At 47.5% G+C, this 19,973-nt stretch overlaps 1 protein-coding gene across 1 annotated transcript in view; it reads left to right on the top strand.

Annotated features, from left to right (window-relative positions):
• Positions 1-19,973, top strand: part of l(3)80Fj (lethal (3) 80Fj) — a 114,590-nt gene that overhangs the window by 80,408 nt on the left and 14,209 nt on the right. The window contains exons 38-49 of the mRNA XM_077654937.1: positions 4,009-4,205; positions 4,424-4,613; positions 6,055-6,125; positions 6,425-6,843; positions 7,261-7,384; positions 8,158-8,256; positions 9,015-9,158; positions 10,158-10,421; positions 11,749-11,952; positions 14,841-14,981; positions 16,700-16,893; positions 18,166-18,377. Coding sequence (XP_077511063.1) covers positions 4,009-4,205; positions 4,424-4,613; positions 6,055-6,125; positions 6,425-6,843; positions 7,261-7,384; positions 8,158-8,256; positions 9,015-9,158; positions 10,158-10,421; positions 11,749-11,952; positions 14,841-14,981; positions 16,700-16,893; positions 18,166-18,377 — 2,259 coding nt within the window. The remainder of the gene's footprint in view (positions 1-4,008; positions 4,206-4,423; positions 4,614-6,054; positions 6,126-6,424; positions 6,844-7,260; positions 7,385-8,157; positions 8,257-9,014; positions 9,159-10,157; positions 10,422-11,748; positions 11,953-14,840; positions 14,982-16,699; positions 16,894-18,165; positions 18,378-19,973) is intronic.

The raw sequence follows: 19,973 nt of genomic DNA, 5'->3' as shown, positions 1-19,973 counted from the left end.
TGTTCAGAACAAAAAAATTTCAGAAAATGATGAGCAAGCAAAGATTGTTGCCCTTATTTTTTTAAAAATAGTATACGGTCCTTGCAACTAAAATAAACAAAACTAGACTGCCTCAGTACCATATAAAAAACATGACGTGCACAGAAATGTATACTACTTGATTAGACAGAATAACAGTATCCAAACTATAATGAGGTCATGCAAAACAAAATCCATAAAATGACAGGACTGGCAACAAAAACATAACATGATGACTATTAAACCTCATTCATTCGGAGTTCAAGGGACCGGAAGAAATGCCTGGTTCATCCAAAGACCTCTGTTAATAAAATTGCCCGCCCAGGCACCCCCCCCCCCCCCCCCCCCCCAGATAAAAAAAATGCTGCCGAAAATGCTGAAGATGCAGTAAGGCCTTATGAGGCAGCTCCATCGCGCTAACACCTGTAAGCCCGTGATGAGCCACCCGTTTTGGAGTGCTGGAAGAACAACACAAATGCAAGCAAGGGGCCGGGGAACACACTGGCGTCGGAGCGGCAAGACGGTTTCTAAAAAGAAAAAAAAAATAAGCCGCGCGGAGCTGGGATTGGACTATCGGCGAATGCGCGGGCCGACATTTGAAGTTGCCGCGGGGCAGTGGTGAAGCTCAGAAACCGAAACTACGCAGCTAGGCTATTTTTTTCCCTAGCGACAGGGACCTTCCGATTGTTGCCACGCTTGCCGTTACGCCCGCTAAAGTGGTGTGCAGGTTACAATGCACCATGCAATAGGCAAGATTTTAACGGGATCGCTTGCCCTATTGTGACTACTCGACGCACCCCTTCAGAAGGCTCCTGGTGCATTCACACTTGGACATTCAGCGGTGAGAGCAAGCGAAATCTGCGGCCGCCGAAATGCTGTCTCGTTCACACTTCCCGGTTCCCGGGTTCGAACCCGACCGCGGCGGCTGCGTTTCTATGGAGGAAAAATGCTCAGGCGCCCGTGTGATGTCAGTGCACATTAAAGATCCCCAGGTGGTCGAAATTATTCCGGAGCCCTCCACTACGGCACCGCCTTCTTCCTTTCTTCTTTCACTCCCTCCTTTATCCCTTCCCTTAAGGCGTGGTTCAGGTGTCCAAGGATATATGAGACAGATACTGCGCCATTTCCTTTCCCCAAAAACCAATTATTATTATTATTCACACTTCCCGGCCACCGCGTCACCGCTCATCGCCTGTGTGTCGTCTGCTCACGGTGTACACAGATGTGGCAAGAGGTTAATCGATGCTGTCTACATACCAAAACCGTATGCACGCTTTCGTACGCTGAATGCAGCTATTTTGTCGGATGTTACGCCATTTATAACATTCTCACATAGGATGGATGGATGGATGGATGGATACGGCTGAACCCTTTACATCGGGCGGTGGCTCAAGCCACCTAGCCATGTCTTGTGAAATTTTACTCCTGTCTTGCTTTTAGCCACCAATCAGATAACCTTCGCTTGGTTACTTCTAACCTCTTAAAATCCACTTTCCCTTCGCTATCCCTAAACCCCAATGCCTTGGGTAAGTCAGCCCCGCTGCCTTCCACTGTAGGGTGAAGCCCTTTACAGAAAAGTATCAAGTGTTCAGCTGTTTCCTCCTCCTCTCTGCACGCAATGCACAAAGTGTCTATCTCCTGGTACCTGACTCTATACGTCTTAGTCCGCAAAACTCCAGTCCTGGCCTCAAACAACAAAGAACTTCCCCTACAATTATCATAGATATTTTCTTTGACAATTTCCTGTTTAAAGGTCCGGTATGTTTCTAGTGCCGATTTCGTCAGCATCCCTGTTTTCCACAAAGCTCTCTCTGTTCCTTTAACCTTTTTCTTAACCGATAATTGCTGATTTGCCCCCTTACTGCTGTCCAGATATTTGCTTGTCAATTTTCTAGTTCGCTTTCTCCATTTCGTGTCAACATTCTTTATATACAGGTATCTGAAAACTTTCCTAGCCCACCGCTTTTCCTCCATCCTTCTCAATCGTTCCTCAAATGCTATCTTACTGCTAGCCTCTCTGCTCTCGAAAGACGCCCATCCCATATCACCCTGTACCCCCTGATTTGGTGTATTGCCATGTGCTCCCAAAGCTAACCTCCCTACTCCCCGTTGCCTAATTTCCAGCCTTGCTTGTACATCTGGCCTCATACACGCATATTAAACGCGTAGTGGCGCCATCTGGTGGTTTGGAGAGGAACCGTTGTTGGCAACAAACCGACGCCCCTCCTAAGCCTAAAAGGCGAAGAATCGTCTCCCGAAATAAAAATTAAAGCAAAGTTATCGCTCAAACGTTTTCTTATGGGCGAGATAAGACAAAGCGAAAGTACGCTGGCTCTTTTATGACCAGTGAACGCGCTCAAAAGCAGTAACAGCGACGAATTCAGTCCGAAGCGAGGCGTCCTGCATCTAAGGACGCCGCCATGTTTGTCGCCGCGGGTACTCGCCTTCCTTCTGGCTGACGAGATTCGGCGGATTTTTTTCCGGCGGCAGAATTCGGTCCTGGACCGATCGGCCTTTCCGCTGGGTATTCCGGCGGAATCTCTGCCGCGGCAGCGGATTCCGCTCGCTCTCGCCGCCGAATGTCCAAGTGAACGCGCCATCCCGCGGCATTCCGCAAGTAGGCTTTCCCGCATAGCGTAGTTTACAAAACGGGATGGCGGAAGTCACGCTCGGAGAGTTTTGAAGGCGACAGGACGCATTCTTCGGATGTGAGTATTAAATATGTAACGTATTACCGAAGGATAAAAAAAAAGCGCGATTTCGCGTTGCTATTGGTCGAAGCGGGCCGTCGGCCATCTTGTCCGCAGCACGGGTGATATGTGGGAAAGCCCACTTGGGGAAATTCTCACGAGGTGAAGCCTTGCGGCGTCGGGATGCGGTCGATCCGCGTGATAAACGGCGAAGAAGGAAGCGGATAGGTCCTCTGTATTGTTTTCGTGGAATTTTTAGCTCGATTATCGGCCAATTAACCCAGATATTGTGGTTTTGCCGTAGTCGAATTTATGAAAGTATGCGCTGTGTACGATCGGTGGTGAGCATTCGGGAATTTTCGAATATTCGGAAATTCACGAATATCAATTTTCGAATACGAATATGAATCGAATATCAAACATATTCGTATTCGAAATTTCGAATATTCGCACACCCCTAGTTAATAGGCAAGAATGTGAAAACTGTGCGGTGAAAAGTACGTGACTGAACAAAGAATAGTGCCTGTGTATGAAGAGAAACGCCCATTAACGCTGTGACGTCGTACCCTTAAAAGCAGAGCCTCCAGGAAGCCTGTATACTTCAGCATGCGCTGATTTATGAAAATAAGTGATGCACTTGAGCGAGCAGTAATTATATGCCTGATCATTTGTGAGTAGTAATTATGGCACTTTACTGGGGTTGTTGCTGAAGGAAAAACTGGGCCTTTGCAAAAAATCTCACTTGCAGCTTTGTGAAGTGTCAGCAAGGTTTGGAGAAATTGGTTGTTCTTTTAGTTTTTTTAAGTGGCAGTATCTGGCGTTCATTGAGCTGTTAGCGGTTTCGTTTCTGCTAGAACCTCTTGATTTCGCATGATACATGGGCTTCAGTTCTGTTCAGTAAAGAATAAAGTGTTATACATGGTTGGAACTTGCTTTCTTGCACCAGCGACCCTTACCAATATGGAATGTAAGGTAGGAACCAAGACTTGATTTAAATTATTTTTGAGCAGGACATTTACTATCTGTAAAGCCCTGTTTGTTCTTGCACTTGTCTCTTTTTTTCTGGGACATATTCTTTGATGGGATCTCTGATTTGCATGTTTTTGAGTTTTCGTAGTACCTCATTTATGTGTTTTAAAAGCAGTGCATTCCTGTTGTAATCTGATTTATAGTTTCCATTTTTTGGCTCTCAAAAGAACTGATTTGCTCCAAGTTGACTAAGCTTTTCCTTTTTGTGCTGCCCATCGGATGTCATTGAACTCAAAATCTGTTCCGGCTTCCTCCTTGCTCGCTGTGACAGGTCTGAGTGAAGTGCTCGGTGGCTTGGGAGTGGAGAAGTTGCAGACACTGATGCCTGAGATCATTTCAACAGCCGAGCGAACAGACATTGCACCGCATGTCAAAGACGGCTACATCATGATGTTCATATACCTGCCGGGCGTCTTCCAAAAGGAGTTCACGCCTTACATCTCTCAGATCATCAACCCCATCCTCAAGGTCAGTACAGTGCTGTGAGATATCCTTTGTTCTCATACACAGTTCAATTGCTTTTGCTGTATCTTAGCATGGAGGCCTTTTATTTTCGTTTTCAAAGGGACTGGCCTTTGTGCATCGAGAAATGCGCCAATGTCTTGTGCTCTCCTTTGGGCCGGTCAGCCTTTACTTGGTGTAGAAGGCTGAATAATTATTGCACATGCATTTTACACTTGCAACAGGCCCTCGCAGATGAGAACGAGTATGTACGCGAGACAGCTCTGCGGGCAGGCCAGCGGATGGTGAACATGTATGCTGACACGGCCATGACCCTTCTGCTGCCTCAGCTGGAGAAGGGACTTTTTGATGACAACTGGCGTATCCGGTACAGCTCAGTCCAGCTGCTAGGTGACCTGCTGTACAAGATCTCTGGTCAGTTTTGGAAATTTCTTCACTGCATTTTGCCACACACCCTATCTTGTGAACAGAGTGTAGTTGTGACTTTAGAGATACCTCTTAAGTCATGCTGTGCGGACTCCTGCTGCATTCGTGGCACCGCAGGTTTCTTGACAGTTTAGATTATTGTCCTATGAGGACAGGTGAGGCTCCGTCTGATTAGAACAGAGCCTCTCCGCAACAGCAGCCTAGCGGAATGAGCATCCGCCTCGCTTGTGGGAGGTGTGGGGTTTGATCCCTAGTGCCGCCGAGTACTCACCAGTGATGCAGTGGGCACAAGCTTTGCCCAGTCCTGGTGCTTGGTCTATCTGGGATGAAATGCTGGGGAGATGAGTCTTTGACAGCACCTTGTTTAGACAAAAATATATCTTGCTCAATGATGCTTTTCAGCCGAAGATGCCCTTGTGCAATAAAATTTTGTCATCGTCAGGACAGAGCCTCGGGTCACCTGGGCAGTTGGAAAAGCCTCATCCAGCAATTGGCGAAAGCACAAGGTGGTCCGCATCTTTTTTAGAGAGTTTGTGCTTTGGATGCTGTCAAAGTGTGGAGAATCGGAGCCACTGGAAATATGTTTGCAGTAAAATTGCTGGCCAGGGTAGTGAAGCCAACCAAAGGCAAGCCTCATTTTGTAGTTTGCCTATGACCTGATGTCAGATAAACTCTGCAGTGATAATTAGTGGAAAGGGCCCTTCCTTGGGATAAATGGTGGCATCAGCGTCATAGTGCATCCCAACTGAACACTTGTATGTTCGAATTGGAACACTCTCCAGGTGGACAGAGAGGTGAGCACTCGCAAGAATATACCTTGGTCCATGTGGCGTACAGCTATTGAAGATTTAGCGTAGCATGATCTGCTCCATGGCTGCTATCGGCACCCACTTGCTTGTGCTGCCAGATTGGTCCCGATGCGGCAGGAGTGCTTGCAGCTGTCCGGCACCTGGCAACGTTGGGTGCTCTCGGAGTGACCTGCACATGCGCATTGGCTCTCCAAGGTTGCAGTGTGGATTGCACTTTGCTAAAATATCTCTATCGCCAGCATTCCATTGCTTTGGAGGAAGTTAAAAGCCTTGGGGCATACTACGTCCTCTTTTAGTCTTTTTTTTTATTGAATTCTTTATTGCACCGTACAGTGTCAATCGCTGTCTGTTGCTAGCTTACTGGAGTAGCTGCTGCATGTGTGCCCAAGTTCATGCTGTGGGTGTTTGTGTGGCAGATGTGGTATTGTTTATGTTGCCACTTGTTACCAGTTCCCTGCTCCGTGCAGTCGCCTGATATGTTTGCCATAAAGATTAAGGTGATGCGGTGACCAGTGCCCTGTGCGCTCTGCACCAAGCATGCTTGTTAGCTGAAGTGTACATACCTTGATTTTGTTTGGTTGTTTGAGTTATACTTGGCGTGCTTTTCTTTTTGTCTCCAGGTGTCACCGGAAAGATGTCCACAGAAACTGCCCACGAAGATGACAACTTTGGCACGGAACAATCTCACAAGGTGAGAGAGTCGTGACAGGTGTCTTTTGCTTTCTGGGCCCACTGCTCCTGGACTTCTGTGCTGTGACGCAGCTGCAAGCTAGGCTTTCGGATAGAAGTCGCAAGGGCTTCGAGCAAGCACAGCTTATTAGTACTACTAGATGTGCTGCAAATGCACAACATGCGAGCTGTCGCTAGCTGTTGAGACAGGTTCAAAATGCCAGCTGTTGAAAAAGAGTTAGCATTCTTGCACATGCTGAAATGATGACTGAGGACACAGGCCAACATGACCCACTCCTCCCTTCTTGTCGGTGGGGGCAGGCGATCATGATAGCGCTGGGAGAGGAGCGGCGCAACCGGGTGCTGGCCGGTCTGTACATGGGCCGGCTGGACACCTCGCTGATGGTGCGCCAGGCGTCACTGCACGTCTGGAAGGTGGTGGTGACCAACACGCCCCGCACCCTGCGCGAGATCCTGCCGACTCTCTTCTCCCTGCTGCTGGGCTTCCTGGCAAGCAGCAGCTATGACAAGCAGCAGGTGGCAGCCCGCACCCTGGGTGACCTGGTGCGCAAGCTGGGCGAGCGGGTGCTGCCGGAGATTGTGCCCATCCTGGAGCAGGGCCTGGACTCGGAGCTGCCGGACCAGCGGCAAGGGGTGTGTGTGGGGCTGAGCGAGATCCTGGCTTCGACGTCACGCGACATGGTGCTCACCTTCCTTGACAGCCTGGTGCCCACCGTCAGGTGCAGTACCCCAGTCCTCTTCTTCCCCTTTCGTTGTGACACTTTCACCAAATGCAAAGCAGCGCTTCACACGTTCTTGACTCGCATCATCACGAGGGATTGTACGAGTTGCACCAGGGAGCTGCGATTCCGTTCAGTTTGCTATATTTCTCTGGCCTGTGTAAGTACATGGAAAGCTGCGCAGCACATGCCCTTTCTAGCAGATGCCTTGTGCATTTCTAGTGTGATCTGTTATGCGTTGTTTGCATTGTGCACACACTGTAGAGGACACTTATTTGCTCTATTTTTTCCATCATTGGTTAGTCGGGTCTCATGTTGACATGGCAGTCGTCACTGAATGAAGCTTTACGCTACCAAGCACAACGCAGTGGAGCATTCATTGCCATGGCTTTCCTTTCCCCATTTCTATGCTCGCAGGAGAGCACTGTGCGATCCCCTAAGGGAGGTGCGTGTGGCTGCTGCCAGGACGTTCGACAACCTGCATTCAACCGTGGGCTCCAGGGCCTTGGACGACATCCTGTCCCCGCTCCTCATGCAGTTGGTGAGTGTGGACAATAGCAGCTGCAGCCACAGTGTGTTAATGACAGTGGGTTTTCACATTGAATGAAGTAACAAGGGGTTGTTGCTAAGGGGTTGCACCTTAGTGCAGAAGATTTAGAGATTTGTGTCTCGCATTATGTCCTAGCGTCTACTGTCTTATGGTCTGCAGCTCACTGTTTGTTCTTGGGTGACCATGAGCTGCATTGTGGGCTTCTTTCCTGACATGAAAAGTAGGGCAAGATGTGAGATTGCTGTGTTTATTTATACGTGTTTTCATTAACTGTAATTGTTGCAATAATTTTTTAATTTCTACCTGTTGAGCAGAAAGTTCGTTCTACTGGCTTTAATGTAAAAGGGCCGTTAGCCCTAGCTCTGCTGTAATGTGTCTTAAAGACGTTTATGGCACAGATAATTTCAACAGGTCAAAAAGTGCATCTCTCTTGATGAGCTGATTTCAGAGTACTCTCATCTCTCCTAGTTTTTTAATATACTTTTAGCTTGTTGTTGTTGTTGATCTTTTTAATCATTACTTGTGCTCATCATACATACTTTCATGCTTTTTGCATGCTTTATAAAGAAGTTAATCTGACAAGCAGTGTTTCTTAATGAGGTGCAGCTCAAAACACTCAACGGTTATAACTTATGAACTTTTGTTGTGCAGTTTTTGGCTTCCAAGTTCATGGTGGCAGTGGATGCATTGCTGATGTTAGGCTTGGTGTTGTGGAGGTTATCAGAGGTGGCCTCATTTCAGTCGACTGCAACATTGCATTTCAGGGCCAGGGTGACTCTGAACTGGCGGAGCACACGCTGGATGGTCTGCGTCAAGTGATGGCCATCAAGAGCAGGGTCGTGCTGCCCTACCTGATACCACAGGTGGGACTTCCCTCAGTTTTGCTCCTCTCTGCTTTTATTGCTTAATTTTTATTACTGCTTCGCTCTTTGTACCTGTTATGAGAGCACTTTTGATTTAATGGGGCTTACGCCAGGAGCATCGAGAATTCGCAGAAGCATGTTGTCGTGAAACATGTTAGGGCAGGGGGTTCTCAAACTGGATTCCACAGTACCCTTGGTTCCCCCTGAGTGAATTTTTGGTTCTCCAAGCACCTTAACTAATGCGTGCCCCAACTTGCGTCTTTGTTTTTTAACTGGTGCATTTAAGCATTGATCATATCGTAATTGCTTGTATACTAGCAAACTGCTTCACTGTACAGCTGGATATTATTTGGTCATTTTTTCAGGGCCCTTGCAGCTGCATGTATTTTTTTCTTTGCATAAATGTCAGGCATGCAGAGAGGGAGGAGCCAAGACGCACAGAGTTCCTCGGCACCTTTTGAAGGCCACGGGGACTTCCTGGGGCTAAAAATCTTGGGAAGCCCTGTGTTAGAGAATTATTGGAAGCCAAAAAGAAAACACTGCAAGTCAAGTCTCCATTCACATTCCCAGCGTTGAACTAGCATGCAGTCACCAACTCTTAGGCAGCTAAGTGGCTGCTTTCTGCAGCTGTTTGAATGAGTAGCTTACCAGCAGTTATTGGAGGCGTTCGCGGTTAAGTCTGTGCTAGACTGTTGTGTCAGAATGTTCTTTTGTTATTATTATTATTGTTTATTTCATGCTGTGATATGCGCTCGCAGTTGACAACACCCCCAGTGAACACCAAGGCCCTGTCGCACTTGTCTGCTGTGGCTGGGGAGTCCTTGTCGAGGCACCTTCCCAAGATCCTGCCTGCCCTGCTGACTGCCTTCAGTGCCTCCTTGGACACACCCAAGCAGCAAGAGGTCGGTGTTTATAAACCACAGACACGAATGTCTGGGTTTTCTGTTATATGTGCTCGTTAAGTGGTGAGGTTAAGACAGCCGTGGAGATATATGCTTAGAATTTGTTTGTTTTCCCACGAAACCTTATTGCTTGAAAAATAAGTTGTAGCATACTTCGATAGTTGTGCTTGTGAGGCATTGGCAAAAGCTCCCACAAAAGTTTTTTTTTAAGACACTCGCTACAAGCGCAGTTACGGGTATCATGCAGTTTTGCCAAGCTTCTGCTAGCTGAGCCGTCTCTTGAGGCAATTTTTCTGTCATGTTGGACCATTAGCTTTCACAAGCTGCATTCCTTTTCGCTCTTTCTCAAAATTTTAATTGCGGGACATGCCCATGTTGGAAGTTTAAGTCATGTACCCTGTACGGCGTCATGCAACCTCTGTGCCATCACCTGCTGGAGCGTTTCCTCGCACACACTGCAAGGCCCATGAAGACTGTCGCACTTGTTTGTTCGAGAAACCTTTCAGTGCCTAAAGGTGCACTTAAGAGGAATCTGAACTCGTCTTTTTACCGCAGGAACTCTATCTACACATTCCGGACATTCTTAGAAACTTGGAATTATTGTCCTGTGCGGCCGATTGCCCTAATTTTTGTGGGCCTAATTTGCAGCTATGTTGTCTGTGACTTAAATGTTCTATTCACAGAAACCTAAAAAACAAAATAAAAGCAAAAGCGAAGCCGCCACGGGACTTGCTGATGCATTGGTTGACTCCGCCTACCTACCGCATTGCGTTCAAAAAAAGGCGGGAACTGGGAGTTTTAATCCGATTTAATTAGGGCAACCGGCCGCACAGGATAATAATTCAAAGTTTCTAAGAATGCCCGGAACGTGCAGATAGAGTTCCCGCTGCAGAAAGACAAGTTCAGATTCCTCTTGAGTGCACCTTTAATGGGGACAAACGAGCACCACCTATGTGGTCTGTCAGCGAGGCGTTCATCTCCGGTCCTTTCACCCCGCAGGAGCTGGAGCACTGCCAGGCTGTGGTCCTCTCGGTGGCCGACGAGGCTGGTGTGCAGACTGTGGTCGAGCAGCTGCTGGCGGGCGCCCGTCAACCCAACCAGCGGCGTGCGGCTGTGGCCTTGCTGTGTGCATTCTGTGCGCATGCACGGGCACCCCTCACTCCACACGTGCCACAGCTGCTGCGTGAGCTGCTGCGCTTGTTCACCGACACGGACCGCCACGTGTTGCAGCTCGCCGGAGAGGCCCTGGCTGCTGTCACCAAGGCAAGCTCTCGCTCTCAAGTGTCTTGTATTTCACTGCATGATCCGCAACATGGGGCTGAATTCTGCCTCATTGGATTCAGCTTCTTTTGTTTTGCCTATCACTTGAAGTCTGGCTGCATGTGCAGATTTGGGCCCTTTAGCGCAGATCCTTACTTTAGTCCTTGCAGTGGTTTTTGCTCCGAAAGTTGCCTAACTTCGTGGGGCACTAGCTTACCACCAGATGTCTATGCTGAAATGTGCCACACGTTAGGGTTTCCTTTCTTTTTATTAGAGTGCAAAGTTGACAGGTTAGAGCAATGGCTGCTTTACAGCTCACTAAGTCCGGCTCATCTGTCACTGTTGCCCTTTTGTGTGCTCAGAAAAAGTTTGTTAGTGTGTACCTCGGCTGGGTGCAAAAAGTGGTCCGTATAAAGCAATGAAATGTTATTAGCCACAGATATAAGCATCAGTAACATTCATTTCGGGAGTAGACGTGACTATAGACATGACTACATTTTAGCAGAAACTACATTTTAAATGGAAGATTATTTTTTTGCAAAATTTTGCCATAGTCAGCACTTGACAGCTTGTGCTAGGTTGGGTTCTTTTTCTGTTTTCTGTTTTGAAAAAAAAAGTGCTGTTCAAAACATAGTTGATCATTTCTCTTATCATTGCTCGCTTTTGTTGGCTTGTTGTAAAGTTAATGCCTGAAATACAAACTGGCTGCAAACACATTTAGGCAGAGTTTCCTTCCCTTCCTAACTTGAATTTAACCCAGACATTAAAATTTTTGTTTTTCATTAGCGATTAGAGTATTGATGTGGAAATAATAATGATAGTCAGTAAAATAATTCAATTCAACATTCAGTTACGTTGTGTCCAAATCCACTACTCTTTGAATATCCACAAATTTGCAATAGTTAGTTATGCAAACATAGCACAACGACCTCCAAGGTCAACCCAAGTTTCAAATTTCGGAGACCATCATGCTGTGCTAGCCTCTGCCGAGTTCTTGGTTTCTTGTCTTAGTTGCCAGCATCGCACCTGGTGAACCCAGAGCATGCTTGCCCCTACAGTTACTACCAGTCACTGCTGGCAAGAGAAGATGCCCAAAATAGCAGGGTGCAAACACACCAGATGCTAAGCCTGCCCTGTCTTCTGGGAAAATAGCACAAAAGACGAGGACAACAAAGAAAGAGAACAACGGTACCAGTGCTACCTTGTTGTCCTCGTCTTTTGCGCTATTTTCCCAGAAGTATGTATCACCACCTCGCCCGTCTTTACATTGTGTTGAACTGCCCTGTGTTGTCATTTCGTAATTGTGTCTCCTCGTGTTGATGCATTGCAGACGCTGGACACCAACCAGCAGATCGAGTATGTGACGGACGTGCGGCAGGCGATCCGGTTTGCGGCCAGTGACCTCAAGGGGCAGGAGTACCTGCCGGGCTTCTGCCAGGAGAAGGGCATCTCGCCCATCCTGCCCATCTTCCGTGAGGCCATCCTCATCGGTGTGCCCGAGCTCAAGGAGCAGGCGGCGCAGGGCCTTGGGGAGGTGAGGTCGTAGTGCCAACATGTGCTTGTGCCCTGAGCATTTTGCAGTTTTCACCCCCTTGCTGCAGTCTTAAAAGCAGTAAACCAAAGCCAGGGCTGGCTAGGTGCCCTGTACTCTTCTCGCCGCTTGTACTTGCCGTATTTACTCTGATGTAACGCGACTGCGAATGTAACGCAAGGTGTGACTTTATATGCTGCCCAGTGATGAAAAATAAAACCACGAATGTAACATGAGGCTTAAGGACGGAAAACAAAGTATCTTTAATAGACATTGTGGCCAACATGTTTGTTTACGGAGTACTCCTTTTCGCTATCGAAGTCTCCCGGTAACTTCTGCCGTATCAATGTCGTTCACCACAGAGAGAATCCATTCCTCTTCATGAATGTTTAGGCCCAGCCACGAGATGCTCTGAACTTCCCATCTCCCGAGCAGCGTCTCTGACTTTCCAACGGATCAGCTCGACACTGACCCCCATGAGACGGTTCAGCTGCTCGATAATAAAGTCCGCCACTTTTTTCTTCAGCTCGACGTGATGGCCGTGGCGAGGCCCATGAAATTCTTTGCGATTGAGCTCACATTTAAAAAGGTCCTCTCTATAATTAATAAATGTTTTCACCACCACGGCACTGCTTTAGGCCAATCGAATTGGGGGTATTCGATTATAACGCGAGGGTAGACTTTAAGGGGAAAAAATCCGGGAAAAAACTCGCATTACATTCGAGTAAATATGGTACTTAGTACACTTTCGGTACGCCTACGTTGGCATGTACCGTATAAACCGCATATAGGTCAAGTGGGAATATAGGTCGACCCCCTTACCTTGAAGTGAAGAAAATATAAAGAAATAAAGAAGAAGCAAATATTGCCGAAACGCATTTATTTGAAACGTCGGCTGCGTCCCTGGACCACCGGAGCTGCGACTTCACTCCGAACTTTCGTCAGTGTCGTCGGAAGACAATTCCTTTTCGCTCACCGCCTCCCACAGTGCGTCGTCCTCAGTTCCATCCAGCGTGTTGCTTATGCAGCACTTCTTGAAAGCCTTTTGTACCATGGCATCTGGCAAAGAACGCCAGGCCGACAACACCCAGCTGCAGACGGTCGCAAGCGGAGGCCTTTGCAGACGGCCCGTAGGCGTCTTCAGATTGTCGCCGGACATCCACTCATTGTACTCCTGTCGCACTCTGTCCTTAAAGGGCTTGTTGAGTACCACGTCGAGTGGCTGAAGGGTAGACGTCATTCCTGGTAGACGTCATTCCTGGTGACGACGAGGTCGGTCCTAGCTTCCGTGAGCGCGCGCTTTACTGATTCGGTCAGGTGGCCGCGAAAAGCATCCAAAACCAGCATGCTCCGATGACGCAGCAGTGCACCGGACCGACGATTCCACACCACGCGAATCCAATCAATCATCATAGCCTCGTCCATGTACCCTTTCTCATTCACGCGCACAACAACACCTGAAGGGAAGGCTTCCTTCGGCATGGTTTTCCTTTTGAAAATGACAAAAGGAGGCACGCAAGCATGAAAGTAAAGCGCGAGTGCTCACTTCCTGTCGACAGAAGTTTTACTTCTTTGGGGCCGCGTTCGCTGACCGTGGTAGCCGAAGGCATATTGAACCAGACAGGGGTCTTGTCGGCGTTCGCGATTTGTCCGAGCATGTAATCGTGCTCCTCACGAAGCCGAATCACATACCGCTGGAAGCTGACGAGCTTATCGGCGAACTCCTCTGGCAGCTTCTGGCATATGGATGTGCGGCGACGGAGAGAAAATCCCTTGCGCCTCATAAAACGGCGCACCCATGACTTCGGTGCGCTGAACTCTTCTCGGCGTAGTCCAGCCTCCCGCGCAAGGTCCAAAGCTTTGCATTGAATGGAATGCACAGTCACGGGTAGTGACCGCGCACGAAGGTGCCGCACAAAGTCCGCAAGTGCGTCCTCAAGTTCTGGATGTACTGCACGACGTCCGCGAAAGGACATTTTGCTCGGCTTGCACACGAACAACTTATCTTTCTGTCTGCACCAATACCACACGCTCTTCTCCGAAATGCCGAATATGCGCTCAGCGACCATGTTCCCGTTCGCTTCAGCGAACTCAATAACTTTCTTCTTGAAAGCCGCTGTGAACTGCCTCCGCGTGCCGCTGGTACTCATTGCTAACGCAGAAATGCGCACGAGGTCAAACAAAGCAGCGCACGCGAAGACCAACAATCCGGTGGCTCTGAACGAAAAAAAAAAAAACACATTCGCGTTTGGATGTCGATACGGCTTTGGCTATCCGTTCGCGAACAGGCTCCGTGGGTTGCCAGACTGCGACTCACATTCTGCTAAGGCCGTTTTATAAGACGAGGGGCGACTTTCGCTCGCTGTTTTTAAGAAAAAATCTCGACTTATATTCCGGTTTATACGGTACGTGTGGTCATGCATGGCAGCTCACAACAAGGTGCATGTGCTATCCCATTGTCGCAGCTAACGGTAATTAGTCCAGTAACCCCATGTGTATGGTTGTTTGGTGGTGCAGTTGTAATAGCTTGTTTTTTTTAATGTTTTTGCATTCTTTACTAAATTACTTGAAAACACTGTTGACTTTGGGGTTTGAGAGTTGGACTGTAAATTCATTTTGATATTCTTAGCTCTGTTGGGTTGGCTATTGTAATCAGTAGACTGCTATTAAATTTAAGTTTACTGCCTCAGCTTCACATCTCTTAATTGCAGCAGAGGCGCAGGAGAGTTTGACATTGCGCAAAGGTACCATTGCAACTAGTGGCATTGAAGCATTCCAGACATTCTTCCACAACTGCCTTTGGAGCATGTTTTTGAATGACAACAGTGCTAAAGTTTTGCCAAATTCACCGGAAGAGATCGTGAAATGACGTCTCTGTTGCGAAATCCCAGGTGATCCGGCTAACAGATGCTGCCTCCTTGCGGCAGTCAGTCATCAGCATCACAGGCCCACTCATTCGTATTCTGGGTGACCGGTTTAGCTTCAGCGTCAAGGTGGCTGTGCTCGAAACCCTCGCCTTGTTGCTCGCCAAGGTCAGTATTTTTCTTGTGCTGCTGTTGCATTGTAATGTTTAGCACTGTGCGAATATTTATGATTTCAAATGTTTGGTGTTCAAAAATATTTATTTTGGTGTGGTCAGGCAGGGGGCGTCAATGAGAAACATAAAAGCCGAAGGGAACATGCATGCCTTGTCCGCCAGAACAAACATGAAGGACTGGCTAGCGAGGTGATCCAGGAATAAATTCTTTTCCGCAGATTTGCATTCTGTAAAGTTTTGTCCATGACTGTGCCTCCTGTGGGATGGCATCACGATGCGTGCGCAGCTCCCGGCTCCATAGACAGTTCCTAGAGGTGCGGCCGCACATAGACCATAGCCACTCTGCACATGCATGCAACAAGCGTGAGTAGGCGTGAGTGCGGTGCCCAGATCTGCAGCTGCCAGATATTGGTGCTACCTGCACTGCACATGCCTAACGGGTGCCGCGTCTTGCACCACAACTGCTCCTTGTTTTCAATTAATGGGGGGAGGTGTGGGTCTTAATACTGTATTTTTTTATTTATGGTAGGATTCTTATTAAAATTACTTGATAGTTAAAATGAAATAATCTCGGCAATTATTGAAAATTTAATGGTATAACACGTTTACATTGCACTCAAACTTCTCCAGCATTCTTCGCCAACCTAAGATATTTGGAAATTAAGAGCTGCATGCCCCAGAGTGCTTTTAAATCAATGTCTTATTGTTCCAAAGTGCTCCAGGTTGGGAAATTTTAGTGCTCCTGACTGCTCTTATATCGGCATTCCTCTGCACCAAATGCATTAGTTGGGCAATTTTAGTGCTCCAAAAATTGCTTCAAATTACATTTTGCCAGTATCATCATCGAATAGCTAAAAAAAAACTTGCAAAAAACCGTTTTGCATCTCAACAAATTTAATTGTTGGAAAAATATGCAATTCTCGTTGCTTTTGAGTGAGAACTGCTCAGCAGTAACGATTTTTGTGCATTTCCGTCATGCTCTATCTACCGCACTCCCACTGTTGGGAATATCAAAAGAGCTAGCAGCTCGTGATGCACGCGTTTTCGATGCACAGGAACATGTCGACAGAAGCGAGGGTAAAGCACATTTGCACCGGAATGGCATGTCGCCTTGTGCAAAGAAAAAATACTAGCCACGTGCCAATCAGCAGCCAAACTGGTGCACAGCTGGACTTAGCTTGCTAATGCTTGGCCAATAGCTGCTATTGCCACGGGCTGGTAGCAAAGCTCAGAAAACAAAACTATGCGGCGACGGGGCACCTTTGGTCACTTTGAGTGCTGAGCGAACCTCAACATGGCCCCCTTCGGACCACATCCGAATTAACAAATTGGAAAGGCTGAATTTTCAACCAGCGCGGCAAAAGCTGATGTATCCGACCTCAGCTGCTGCTCTTTCGCGCACTGGCAGTATTGGAGCAAGACAAAAAAAATGAATTAAGCGAAACCACAGTACAAATTAAGCAGCTTTAAACTTCATTGAAGATATACCCGGCTAACAAAATTTGGAGATTTGTTTGAATCAACTTTGAACTATTGTGAGTCTACTGTACATGGGATTTCTCTGTTTAGTTGCTTTTAAACAGTAACCATTGGACTGAGACAATCAAGATCCACAACTGACCTTACTTTGCAACTTTTGTCAGGAGTCAGGAGCCAGACTGTGACTACTGAGCTGCCAATATCGACTGATTTGCTCTTGCGTCTCTTTTGTAGGTTGGGGTGCAGCTGAAGCCATTCCTGCCACAGCTGCAGACAACCTTCCTGAAGGCCCTCAACGATGGCAACCGGCAAGTGAGGCTAAAGGCTGCCGTGGCACTAAGCCACCTTATTGTCATCCACACGCGCTGTGATCCAGTCTTCCAAGAGCTTCACAACTCGGTCAAGGGTCAAGACGACCCCACTGTCAGGTCAGTGCCACTAAAGGACCAATGTAAGAGTTTTTCCATTATGCTCTCTTGATATTTTTGTTTAATTTATTTACAGAATTTATTATTTTCGCTAAAAAAAAATGATGGGGGCCAGCAAGAAAGGAGTTCGCGTAACTTGGTCACCTTTGAAAATGAATTTTTAGCCTTTATGTTTCATAAAACAGTGTCTTTTTTTGCTGCGTGTACTGTTTATTTTTACTGTTCTCTACTTATTTCCGCCTGCTCACGAGCACAAACAAAGTTGCTCCACAGTTTAAAAACAGAAAAATAATATACCGTAAAAACCGGAATATAGGTCGAACTTTTTTTCAAAAAAACATGGTGAAAAGTCGACCCCCGTCTTATATACCGGTCATTGGCGGAAAAAATACGGAAGTCTTGCAACAATGGGTGGCTGAAGTCAACAGCCTCCATCACCATCGCCATCAGCAGCAGTGCCGCCATTTTGCGTTTCAGTAGATGCAAAGTAGATGCTAACGGCAATTTACCGTCGCCTTCAAGAAAAATACGATTGAGTACAAGGAAGCTCACGGGAACCTGGCGGCACAGCGCGAATTTGGAGGATCCGAAAAGAGCATTGAGTACTGGCGGAGGCAGAAGCTGCGTATTACAACTTGCAGCAACCAGAAGAAAACATCATTTCGTGGGCAGACCGTAGTTAGTGTATCGAGAATAGGAAGGAAACGTTGCTCTGCGAGCAAGATCGCTGCCTGTGACTGCCGAATGCATCCGCGTGAAAGCGGCAGAGATCACGCGTGCCTCTAGACTCGCGAGGGCGCAATTCAAAGGCTGGCCATCCTGGTTGCGGCGATTCATGAAGAGGAGGACTTTGCTCTATGGCGCTGTACTTGCCTGTGCCAGAAACAAACACGCGGGCCGATTGGTGCGCGATATTGTTAAAAAAATTGCCGGGTGTACATACAAGCAGCATTTAAATGAAATTAAATACTGTCACCATTGTGCAACCTCTCGAGTCGCATTTGTTTCAAAGTAAGGATGTCTTTCGGTACTTTTCCCATTGAAAAAGATATTTTTCATTTTTAGAATTGGTTAGTTAGGGGGTCGACCTATATTCCGGTCCGACCTATAGTCGGGTTTTTACGGTACTTAAGATGCAAGCGTATGCTTTCGTGTATTCTGCATTTTGCATTGGTGTTGTACAAGCTCAAGTGATGAGAGGTCAGGAAACCGAGGTGCTCAAGCTATGCCTAACCTTTGGCGCTTCTGCACACCTGGCACGCTGGCCTGCAGAGAGACAATGCTGTACGCACTGCACCGAGTTGTGGCGGTAGCGGGGCACAAGATGTCGGACCTGATGCGGCGAAGCGTGACGGCAAGTGTGAGTGCGTACCTGAGCAGCTCGGAGGACGGCTGCCGCACAGCTGCAGCCGGCTGCCTGGGCTCCCTCTGCCGGTGGCTGCCACCCGATGAACTGGCCGTCTTCGCTCGAGAGCACCTGCTCAGTGAGTAGTCACACTTTTCAGTTTGTGCTTCTTTCTTTGAAATGTTGCTCTAGTAGGCAAGTTATTCGAGCACATTGTTGTCAAAAGTTTGGAGCCCAGGGAATTTGCTTCTGAGCCAGCCACACTGTGTGGCTCGTAAAGCATCCGAAGAGTTACAAACCGCCTGAAGGTGAGATCTCGGGTCCTACCTCCTTCGATCGGTCCTGCCTCCTTCGACTTTCACGAATGCTACACGAGCCCCACTGCGCAGCTTACAAGCAAACTTCGCTGGGCTCTTAAACTTTTGACAAAGGATGTGCACTTCCAGTTTTTAACTAATGTTCAAAGCTGAAGCTGAAGCTGGATGCAGCAACTGCTCACAGGTCAGTTCTGCGAGTCCATGGAGCCTTGTAACACTGACTGCTTTGGCCTGTGCCTTTTAAAAAATTCACGCTTAAAATTATTGCTGCTTATTTATGCTACTGAATTATAGCCAGCACGAGGCACATGAAAATGGATGCCCGTTTCTGGAACCTCACGTGCGGTGGCACGGAGCGCGGTGTGCATACATCTTGCAGGTGTCCATGGCATCGCCGCTTAAATGCAACAGCTGCACAACGTTGAAATCGCAGTTAAGAACAACAGATTGTAGTTCGAGGTGTGTTAAATGAACAAGAACGGTTGCACCAGTCGGAGGTTCCACAAACAGGTCAGCTCTGCATGCATATCGACTCCCCCAATTTCCCCTAAATTAAGCAAACTTCAGATGCCACATTTAAAAGCCGTGTATCATCTTGTTTCAGCTCAAAAGGGTTTTAAAGTTTATCATTTTGTGACCCTAATGTAAGCAGTTGTCGAAGGAAGAATACCTGCTCTGCACTAGCGGCAGGACAAAATGTTAGACTTATAGTCAAGCAGAGAAGGGTAAAGAAATGGCGGGCTTGTTGGAATATATATGCCGTATTTACTCGTGTACCGCATTTACACGATTGTAAGTTGACTTGAATGTAAGCCGACCGCCCATATCGCATGTCAGGAAGCAAAAAACTTGGAGGTCGCTTAAGGCTAGACTTAATAGTAGAACACGACAGCAGTATCTGGCCGTCGCCACTTATTGTCAGCCGTTATCAACTGCCGCGCGCGGTTGTGCCCATGAGAACATTCCAAAACAAAAATGTATTACCGTAAAAACCGGACTATAGGTTGGGCCAGAATATAGGTCGACCCCCTAACTAACCAATTCTAAAAGTGAACAAAATCTTTTTCAATGGAAAAAGTACGGAAAGACACCCTTACCTTGAAACAAATGTGACTCGACGGGTTGCACAATGGTGGCAGTATTTATTTTCATTTAAATGCTGCTTGTATGTACACCCAGCAAATTTCTTAACAATATCACGCACCCATCGACCCGCGTGTTTGTTTCTGGCACACGCAAGTACGGCGCCGTAGAGCAAACCCCTTCTTCTTCATGAATCGCTGCACCCAGGATAGCGAGCCTTTGAATTGCGCCCTCGTGAGTCTAGAGCCACGCGCATCTCTACCGCTTTCACGCGGATGCATTCGGCAGTCGCAGGCAGCGATCTTGCATACAGCGCAACCTTTCTTTCCAATTCT

This window comes from Amblyomma americanum, chromosome 2, assembly GCF_052857255.1.
Source record: "Amblyomma americanum isolate KBUSLIRL-KWMA chromosome 2, ASM5285725v1, whole genome shotgun sequence".
Taxonomy (NCBI): domain Eukaryota; kingdom Metazoa; phylum Arthropoda; class Arachnida; order Ixodida; family Ixodidae; genus Amblyomma; species Amblyomma americanum.
This window is presented reverse-complemented; position numbering and strand designations above follow the sequence as displayed.